Source organism: Varroa jacobsoni, unplaced genomic scaffold, assembly GCF_002532875.2.
Source record: "Varroa jacobsoni isolate VJ856 unplaced genomic scaffold, vjacob_1.0 contig05116, whole genome shotgun sequence".
NCBI lineage: Eukaryota > Metazoa > Arthropoda > Arachnida > Mesostigmata > Varroidae > Varroa > Varroa jacobsoni.
Window position 1 is genome coordinate 1,479 of NW_019215447.1, and position 11,023 is coordinate 12,501.

Genomic DNA, 11,023 nt, shown 5'->3' on the forward strand with positions numbered 1-11,023 from the left:
ATAAAAAAGGTTCGAAACGAGCGACATACTAATCTTTTCGTACAATCCAATTGTTACATTTGATTCTGTTGTTTGCCAAGGATCAAAGCACGAAACGTTGAGCAAACGGCTTTGTTGGATCTGAAAAACTACGTCAGAGACACAATATTGTCCCAGTTTTACTTCGTAGGTGTTATTACATATTGGTACAACTTGAATTGAAGTTCTGCATTATAATGTATTTGTTCTTGTCTATTTTTGTAATCATATAGTTTTCATTGAAATTACTATAAATAAGGGCGGTAGTTGACATTGACGTTTTTACAATTTATTAATAAGCATCAACTGTCAAATAATTCACCGTCTCATATAAATAAGTAAACTCTTAAGAATATTAAAAATTTTATTGCACTTATCATTCATGTCTTGTGTTAGTTATACAAGTGTATGCTTGTTAGTGTGAAGTTTTTTTGCTAAATAAGTAAGGCATTGAACTTTAAATGAACGTTACTATTAGAAAAGTAAATAGAGAGGTCAATTTCGGCACGTACTATGCAGAAAGTGAGTCTAAAATAATTGTGCAATATCTATACCTTATTAAAACAAGGAGAGCTTTCGTTTTTAATTAAAGTCAACGACTTATTTCAATATATATTGAGCAAAAAAAAACTCCCCTATTTGGCTCAGATTAAAGAGTTTACGCCAGATCAGGGTTTTCTTAAACACGACAGTAAAGAAGCATAATAACCTAGCCGGTCTGCAATAGAATAACTGACTACTTTCTAAAAAAAAAAAGAATCTAATGGGTAGAGATAAAAAAAAAAGGCAATGCTAATTCGGACTGAAAGTGACTCAAGAGTATTTGATTTTTTGATGAAGCCTAATGAAGATGGTCTACTGGTTAAATACAACCTATCCTTCTCGTATTGAGAACGTTGACCTTTAAGAAATATCTTTTCGATTTGTTAAATGTTTGGAGCCCGCATGCATTATAGATGCCTTTGAGCCGTGAGGGTTTCCACCAAGGCTTTGATGACCCCGATATTAAGTAATGTCACGTATCAGACTTGTAGTTACAAAGCAATGTGTTGCAAAAGTCACTATAATAATCAGGTTATGGAACGACCCAAAATTATTCTTTTTTTTAGTCGTAGAGAAACGGCCGCTAAACGTTTTTACAGTTTCTTTCGAGTTTTTAAGGATTGTATTGAATTTTAGACTTTATCAGAATTATGAAACTTCTCTGTGCTTACATCTTAAACTAGTCTAAGTGTTTTGGTTCGCAGCTGCGTTCAATATGTTACGACTATTATGTGGAAGTGGATTTACAGATCGATAGAAATAGTTGCGTTCTCAGTACTTTATAGGCATAATTGCCTGTAAAATTATAAATTTTATGTCGAGCAATAATCTTCGGTGCTTTATCTTCGTGTTGCATGCATATGATCTTCCGTCAGGTTATGAGACAAGATTCCAAGTGTATACTTACAGGAAAAAATATTTGTGTAAATTTTCTTTAGTTATATCTATAAATACACCCTAGTTTAACAATACTTCTCTACGATCATGCAAGTCAACGGTGCTGCCACCCTGTGAAAGAATATTGCGCCCATCTTTAACGAGAGTTGAAAATCACGAAAAAACAATTGTGATGAAACATCTACAAAGGAATCCGTTTTATTTTAGGCCTTATAATGTTGAAGTACACTTATTGTCTAATTTTAAAGCTCAAAATTAAGTGACCTGCGCTAAAACTAACTGTGTTTTGACAAACGATTGCGGCACTAAACATAACTATCTAACTAGGTATTTCGATTGAATTAGCTCGAGATAAAATGAAGAAATTCAGAGGTGCTGCTGCACCACGATATGGTGCTAAACGTCACCAGAATGTGGGGTTATTCAGCACCTTCGCCTGAGACCCCACAATGTTTTATATTATATGTTACATCGAGATATATATCTCTCAACAATTTAATAATTGATATTATGAGAAAACTACGAAATTGCCCATAAATGGGAACACAATTTATTTATAACATTACATTCTTAACTCTTCGATAACCTGTTTTCATTTACGAAAATGCTGCATTTTATAATAATTATATAGGTATTTTTTCGCTACTTTAAAGATTGTCTGAATAACCATGTCGGAGCATCATTATAAAGCAGACACTATAATAACATGTATTCTTATAATATTCTACATATAATTATGTCAACCCACCACCAACACAAAACGCACGCTTCGTCAAGCCTCAGAAGCAATCTTAATCAAGTTAAGATGTTTTATTTCATAACCGTAGTCTTAAGATTATAACAAGTAAAATACAAAGTCTGATAAATACTTTTTTATTCCAGAAGGCGCATAGCTTATGATCCTATACATTTTGGTTTGTGAACTCTCGTTCTACAAAAGGCCACACATTGTGCGCCAACTACTTCACTCACTTGTGTGAATATATGAATGCAACCATTATTTGTATAAGGCAGCCTTTTACATCTTGGCCAATGCTTCAGAATCGTCTAAAAAACTATCGGCACTGTAATATTATAACAAATTTCTAAGCCGTACTAATAAAAATTAAATGAATGGTAAAAAAAAAAACGCTAAATCTATTTTACTTGTTTCGCACAGTAGAAGTAGCCTCAGATTTGCACTTTGGCTATTTGGGCAAAAAAACATAAATTCCCAAATTATTGTATGAACATTTTAAGGACTTCGGCCATTGCAGTAAAATCACTTTTAAGCCCAATATGTCCTACTGTCATATATATATCAAATACCTTAAACAGTAAAGACAGGGTGAGCATTACATAAAAAACGTACACGAATACGGTTTGGGAACGTACAACGTCAGCGCATGTACATCTTATGCACATTGTTATCGAATATATGAGAAAAATGTTTTATTTTTTGTAATATATGTAGGTAAATAATATACTATGTCAGTCGTATTGAGAATGATGGATATAAGTGTTTGAAGATCGAAGAATATTTCATCCAATTCGAATTTATATGCCGTGAAGCATACGATTAAATGGGTTACCGTCTAGAAGTCACATATCAAATAACCAATTAATCACCTTTCTTAGAAGCGTAACCTCTGCCATCTGAGAAAGAAACAATTCTAATATTACCATTTTTTGCGGGCGGCATGAACTGCAACTCTTTCATTAGTTCGCCCTCTAAAATCGATCTTTTCTTAAATGTTAATTTAATCTGTCTTTTTACGTATGTTTGCACGTAGAAGCGACAGAACATTGCCAAAAAAAATATCGTCGGCCCTATTACGACCACCACGTGGTCAAGAGGGACATTGCAACGCTTTTCGAACACGGGCACTATGAGATGGCCGATGGCTATCACAAACTGTATCAACTGTAATTGTGTAAGGTATTTTTTCCAAACAAGGTAACGTTTAAATCGGTGCCCGAATGATGCCAGAAAATAGTAGGAGTACATAATAATGTGTATGAACATGTTGATGCACGTCCCTAACATTGGTTGGCCTTCGTAACCGTGCAAGGCACCATACCAACCTATAAAAACAACCAGACAGTGATGTGACAAGTGTAAGAAGCTGACATGAGAAAACTTTTTCCGCAACACAAAAAATATCGTGTCAAGAAAATCTATTATTCGTACGAACGTATAGTAATAGAGGGCGTTCAGCAACTCCATTGTTTGTGGCGAGCGGTCGACGTAGTTGATTCCCTGGCAGTATAGCGAGTAGCCTCCACCAAGGTATGTGCGCCGAAGAATGTATTGAAGCATAAAAGCATTTGCAAATACCATTAGAATATTATATACACGCATTAAGGGCTTAAGGTTTTCGAAAGGTACACGGTCCTTCATCCAGCGAGGACCTGCCACTTTGACCACATATAAGTAACCGGCAAGTAGAATGACTAGGGAGGGCAGATTGCCTACGAAAGGCCACCCCTCCGTGCGGGGGTCCACTGGTGACCAAAAAATTTTTGAGTCGGGAATCATACGTGAAATAATTAGCGACATTATTTTAAATAACATACAAGAATCACTTTTTTAATAACCAGAATGAGACGGAAACAAGATAATCACAAAAGCACTTTATAACGTAATTCTGTCAGAGAAGACGCACAGCTTATAATCCAAGTCCTTTGTAGAAGACTTTAGCAATCACCGTCACCATTTTTAAAATTGTGTTGCGAGCACAAGATGATAGTCACAATATGGGGTCTCACATGTCAAGTTTAGACACAATGAGTGAAGCAAGTTTTCAGCTCGGGCTGAATATATCACTTCTGTTGAACCAAGGTTTTGATCTGAACGCAGACTTTAGTTCGTGCAAAAGTCTGGCCAGAACGACTACCGCTTCGAAATGACGTTGTTGAATCCCGGCTTAATACTCCAACGATGTAGTTCTCTACACCCGATCGTATGCAAGCTTCGTGTTGTAGTGGGAAAGGGGTGGTTTGACACTTTACAGCATTATACGCAGCATAAGGCGGGAAAGACAAGGATAGAAATGACTGTATAATGCAAGAGACAGATGCCGACGTAACACAATGCCATACAGCGAGAAAAGAATATTTCACACTAACGACTTATTTCAAACAATCCCTTCTCCCCAGTTGTATAAAATATGTAGGATGATTTGATCAAATTTGCTTATAGTTTCATATCTTGAATCAATTCATACCTTGTTAAACAGTTTTGTCATTAGATCGTTGGCATTTATTGATCGTTCCAACGCTAAGGCTAAAGTTGACAAATAACCAACATATCAACATTTTTTACCTTAAAGGTCTGCGAACTATACCGAAGCAAAAGTGACTATCATGGGAACTGTTAGAATGAATTCCATAATTATTACAGTTACAGCCATCGTCAGCTCTACCCTAGGTCCCCTATTGTTTATCTAGATATAACTTGTGACAATTCTTCCGAACACAAAACATGTAATAGTAGACAATTAATGTTTGTGTTTATTTGTAAATTGTTCGTTCTGTTAATTTAAATGAGTGGATCACTAATTGTCGGAACTTTGCTTACAAAGGAATAATGAACCGGAGACGCCTGTGAACATGTCGACCAGACACACTCAACAAGTCTCGGTTTCTTGTTGTCTTGATGCTGGTCAAGAAAGGAAATCTAATAATTATAAGATCACGGACCTATTTACAGAAATTTAGTGGTCCATACAGCATTTCTTTGGTGCGCCAGCCCTAATTCATGCACCTAATTGGTATTTATTACCTCTCAGGCGTGAAAGCACCCTTAGAAAGCTGGGATTAGATGGTTGCTATAGCCTATCAAAGTTACACATATTAAAACTTCACAGCATGCCAAAGTCAGCAACTCGGCGTCTTTATTTGCCCAACAGGTTATGGTATTTATTGGTTAATGCTTCTGTTGTCTAGTTAAAAACAATAAGAAAACAAAATACTATACCAATGCGGTACTCCCATTACTCTTATCTTCGAATGTTGTCTTGTTATGTTATGTTGCTTTAAGAAGCCAAATTTTCCATTGGAGTATATAGGGGAGCGAAAACTATGTAAAAATTTTAGACGAAATCGATGACCTTGACATGAACGGCTTTGCCATTGTGTTGGTAGGCCCAACGGCAAATGCATAACTACAAACATTCGGTCCTCCTGCTGCTGGTCAGCCTCACATTTTCAGCATGGGAGGTACAGCTGTTTTCGGTGTGATCAAAAATTTTACATCGAAAGCGAAATGATACAAATCAGTCAGCTTAAATATGGTTTTACTTCCCTGTATCTAACAGATACCAAGTAGCCGCACGTTGTGATAATATTGAGTATAGACTGGCTCATTTCTATGCCAGCAGTACGTTTTCCCGGCTTGAAAATGATAGGCTTATTCTGGTTTACTTACTTAATATTAATAATACGACCAGATTATTTGAGAACAGCTTCAAGTTTTATATTCAAAATGGCTAGCGGCAGGCAAGCTATTTTGTATTTCTTATATTCGGCCCCTTACAGACATACATACAGGGTCAGTGCCTGGTATTCGGAAGATGAAAGCTAATAATCGCGGAAATTTTTGTAAAACTGATTAAAAAAAAATCTTTTTTATTGTTAATTGTATATCGATTCGAGTTGCTGAGATAGGCAAAGAACTAAGATGACGGTGTCTACTACAATATTCGCATCTATTGTATTCTTTAAAACTAGTCCATAATCTTCTTTTCGGCAAATTTGACGCCTTTTCCCTGAATTACTGACTGGTATATCAGAAGCTAGACTGTCGAAACTTCCAGGCCTATCATTTTCTACAGCCCCTTTAGAAAAATAAGAATTTTGGGCCAAAAACGGTGGATGTACCAAGGCTAGCGATTACAGTAACAGATTTCACACTATTACCTCTATATTGGCATAAATGTAAGTTTCGAATATTTGAGCTCACAAATAGGCTCAAAATAAGCATTATTATTTCGCTTAGCGTGCATACTCTGGGCGAAAGCAAAAGTATACCCATTTTGCGGTAAAAATTACGATATCATTGCTAATGTATATGCTTCATTTACAGCATACAAAGGTGCATTAAGCCTCATTCCTTGAGGATCATTGTTTAACATCTAATAACCCACCTGTGAGTTCGGATGTCTATATTTAAGCCGACGACCAGTTTAACCGAGTACCTGAGAAAAATCGAAATGCATAGCTTAGTCCTACACAACTTCATTCAGTCCTGTCGATGTGCACTTCCGCTTGGTAAAGCCATGTTAGTTTCTCTCAAAACAAAAATACAGATAAAAGAATCTTTGAGTAACTACGTGGGAAATACTCAATTTCGCTTCTTCCTTATGTCGAAATCCTGTTATATCCTAGCACAATAGTGTCTTCAATAAACATAAACAGTAGAGGTTCGGTATTGAAACAAAGTGATATTATAATAAATGCTTTTTGAGTGGGCAATGTACAATGCTAGTTAGAGCCAGTACTACCCAAACGATCAGCGCGTTGCGTTATATCCCTTGCAATCATGCGAAAAATCGAGAACCTTCAAGGCCCCAGACCGCAAAGGTCGTCGCAAATTAGAATGCTGAAAGAAGACTAAGAAGTTGACCGGGTTTAAGTTGTGAGGGGCAGGCTTCGATATTTCGAATGGTAGAAGTTGCCTTCGGTGCTTCCGCTCCAGGCCGAACCATTGGTGTTCTCACGGCTTTATGAGCTTATTTGAGCCCTTCCCATGCTCTTTGTCAATTAAGGTCGTTATGTTATGCAGAGAGAGGAATTCGACCGTGAGTTTAGGAGTGTTTTTTTGGCAACATTTTTTGGCAAATGGCATACAATGATGAAAGAAAAGGCCGTTGCTTACGCCTGTGGGACCAGCAATCTGCGACTTTGACGTGGTGAGCATTAATGATATTCAGCAGATCCCGGAGCTACAATATGTAAAGGTTCCTGCGGGGAAGAAGGGGAGCGTCGCTAATGGCTCAGGAAGTTTGCAGCAGCAAGGAAATCCAGTTACGTACGCCGTCCGTGTCAACCATGTATTCAGTTCATCTAAATCTACCAGCCAGGATGCATCGTTAAACAGGCTGTATGTGTTTACGGTCTGCTATAGTTAATTACACACGTGACTTCGAGGTCTAGGCTTGCCGAACTGTTAGTTTACACTAACTTCCTATCAATTGTTGCTATCACCAAATTCATTATAGTTGCACAGGATGGTTTTAAGATGAAAAGCCACGTACTACTTGGTTACAAACATTCGTCAATATAGAATGGCACTTCACCAATAACCGAGTTGTCCTAGTGGGGTACGATATTATCTTGGTACCTTGATACCAACTGATACTGCTGCAAAAAAGATGAAAGAAACGGAGCAGGCCAGTAGGACCGATGGGCACACAGTGACGCGCATGAAAACGGCATAGTATGCGTCATATTGACTACAAGAATAATGGAATGATCCGCATGCTGGCGAGACGAACTGTTTAAGGTCCAATCGAAGAGGAAAACAGAGGAACCAGTAGAGCAATCACTTGAATTGCTTATCTAACAAGAAGAGCACCAATGAAGCTATTAGGGAGTGCTCATCGGCGTGATAAGGACGCGCTTGTTGGGGAAGATTGTTGGCTCTCGTAAGGTGTCAATAATGACTCTAATTGCTTTGCTCTGTAAAGTGGCTGCTACTATAAATCCTACCCGAATATCAAATAAGGCAGACATGCTAAAAGCTTTGCTTGTGCCATTCATGTTTCCCGCCCCACGAATTTTGTTAGTCCTGTCGTCTGTCTAATAAATGTCGCGGTAGGCTATGGCGTCAGGAGTGGCAACTGTCCGTGCGTTTTGGAAGCGACAAGAAGAGGAGTATTTTTTGTGCACTGTACAGCCCGGAAGCGGCAGTGAGGCAATCAATGTCGCTGGCCGTTGGAGACATCGTGCTAATTGAGTGATACGGAGCTTTAAAAGCCTAGTAACAGTTGGAGAAGACTAAAATAATGTTACCTAACCAAGACGTTGTATGTGCGTTTAGGGTCCATATGGCACGTTGTTTGGCAAAATTTAGCAAGGCTCTCACCAGGTTGCTATGACCGCATCTTGGTGGACTTTTATGGTAATAGAACTGACTGTAATCCCTACAATAATGTGTCTGTGTGACAATTTCAAGATTTTTTTTAGTAATAGCTTGTATTGAAAGTACAATGTATATGATTTTCAATTGATGAGCTATAGTGTGATATAACAATAAGTAGTAAAATGCAATTTCATTTTGACGTCGCACAATGAGCCGCAGTACTGTACAGCTAAAGCATTGAATCATGAATGTGACTGAGATATCAATGCTTAAGCTTTTGTGAGGTGGCACCAATAACCGAAATAAGAGCGTAAATAATATCGTCATATGGAGTACGTTGGTGTTAATTTGGAACGCACGGTGTACTTGCAGGCGAGGGGGCTATTCCTTTAAATTTAATTATTAGGTGTTTCTTTAGAGGACCCTTAAAGGCGATGAAATGAGCGCCACCGTCAAGGCAGCATCGAACTGATCGACTTATAGCAGCAGATGGTTAACAAAGGCAACAAAGAAATGGCGCTAGGAACAGGAATGGTGAATCACTATGCAACGAACGAGTAAGATTATGGTAAAATAAGCTGTAAATTATCCACGCGGGCGTGGTGATCGCAAGTCTTGTATTTTCCATTAGCAGCTCGACTTCAACCATGTGTCTTTTTCTTGCCTCACTGTACTGACCAACTGGCCGCGTTGCCTCTTGTTCTTAGTGGTATTGCAGCCCTCCCAAGCACATTTTTGATGACTGCTTTAATCTTCCTGTTTTCCTGAATTTCAAATGATGCAATCTATTCGCGTCAAGCGCTTCTCTACGTATCGAGCAAGTAGATTCAAAAGCCGAAATACCAGTTCTCAGTGCGGTAGCAAAGCGACAAGAGTTTACGTATAGCATGATGCCGAACTTCCGGGAAAGCAAGGTTTTTCCATACCTCCAATTATAAGTATTTTGAGCCATTTGTTAAAAAGAGGTTTATTATTCGTGATTTGTTTTACATTACTTTATTAACAACAACATAATCAAAAAGCTTTGAAATATTTCAAAGCTTTTTGTGTGAACCTTTTTCGTAGAAATACTGTCTCATATTTTCAGAAAAAAACATTAATTTGGAAAATTATACTGAGCTCGAGAAGTACACCTACATCTAAATAATTTTTAATTCAATTGTCGTGAAGGTAATATTTAAAAAATTTATATCCAATTCACGTTCATGAGTAACGTTGCAGCCAATACAAACAAAACGATTTGTGTGCAAAAAAATCGCGCCGTATGTTTGAACTTAGACAAACTTCTATAACTAACGGTACTTCGGCGGTTTAAAAGTAGTGTCTTTTTTTTGTTATCTATAAACACTGACTCGGGTCGTACCTTTGAATTAACGACAGGAAAAAAAATTAAAAAGTGTCTGCTTAAAGACAACAAGCCTGCATAAAAATCTCACTAGTCTTTCATTATTTCAGCCAATGTTTGACATCCGTTGAATGTTCTTTTATAACTCGGAATACAAATTACAATCTGAATATGTTTCTACGACTGGAAAAAGATTTAGCTAAAGGCTACCTTCGAAATCACTACACTCTTTCTAAGCTAGTTTGTATCCCAAAGGGTTGCATATTTTTAGGAACATTCTTTACTTACTTACAAAGTTTAGAATAGCCAACAGGCTCTACATGCCTCCAGACAAAGAGTACTTATCTAACCTTGTATAAAATCTTGAGTATTCATTTTACCCCTAAAAGTATGACCTTCTGTAGTAGTAATGTCTGCCTTCTGTAAATACAATTCCGCTCACATCGTTGTTTCGTAACATGACATAAAAGATAGTACATTTGTATTTTGCCCTTGAGGCAGTAAGTACACTGTATCATCGCTCCGCTATCAGCATCAAAATAAATATCTAGAAAGACTATGATGTGCACTAGGAAGAGCACAGCCGTGCTCTGACTAGTACAACAGGGTCTATTCTATCATATAGGTTACTTTAAAATTTTAATCGTTTTGCGAATAGATGTATATGCAAAAATATTGAAAATACTCTGTTGTTCATATTGATATGCTTTCTGAGGTACATTACTATACTGACTCTTTGTTCTCACATCGACTCTATGTAGAATCAATAAACCTATTCCTAATTTCACAAGAACTAAAGAAATATGCAAAACTGTTCAATTTCCTTTCCCATTTATTAGTTTGCTTTTGTAATGCCAAAATGATGAAGATTCGCTTTTACATCCTATTGGTACCTGAATAATATTTGTATAGTAACATGTATATTCTCTATATGGGGTACTATAAGGTAGCAAATCTTTTACGAAGATTTGTATTTGTGTTAAATAGATAATCCGTTGCACTATAGCCAAAGGTGAATTGTAAATATTTTTTTTTGACTAAAACCTACGGGACAATGTAGAGCAGTTTTTAAATATCGGCAAAATAAATGCAGCTGTTGAAGTCAACAATTCCAGTCGAGGTAATATTTTTTGAGTAAACGCCGAGACGCGTACAAT

General features: G+C 37.2%; 1 protein-coding gene across 1 annotated transcript; it reads right to left on the reverse strand.

Annotated features, from left to right (window-relative positions):
• Positions 1-2,232: 2,232 nt before the first annotated feature.
• On the reverse strand, positions 2,233-4,361 carry LOC111273157 (very long chain fatty acid elongase 7). The gene has a single exon (XM_022854841.2). It carries the CDS (start codon positions 4,010-4,012, stop codon positions 3,059-3,061), a length of 954 nt encoding a protein of 317 aa, XP_022710576.1. The 5' UTR covers positions 4,013-4,361; the 3' UTR covers positions 2,233-3,058.
• Positions 4,362-11,023: the final 6,662 nt, after the last annotated feature.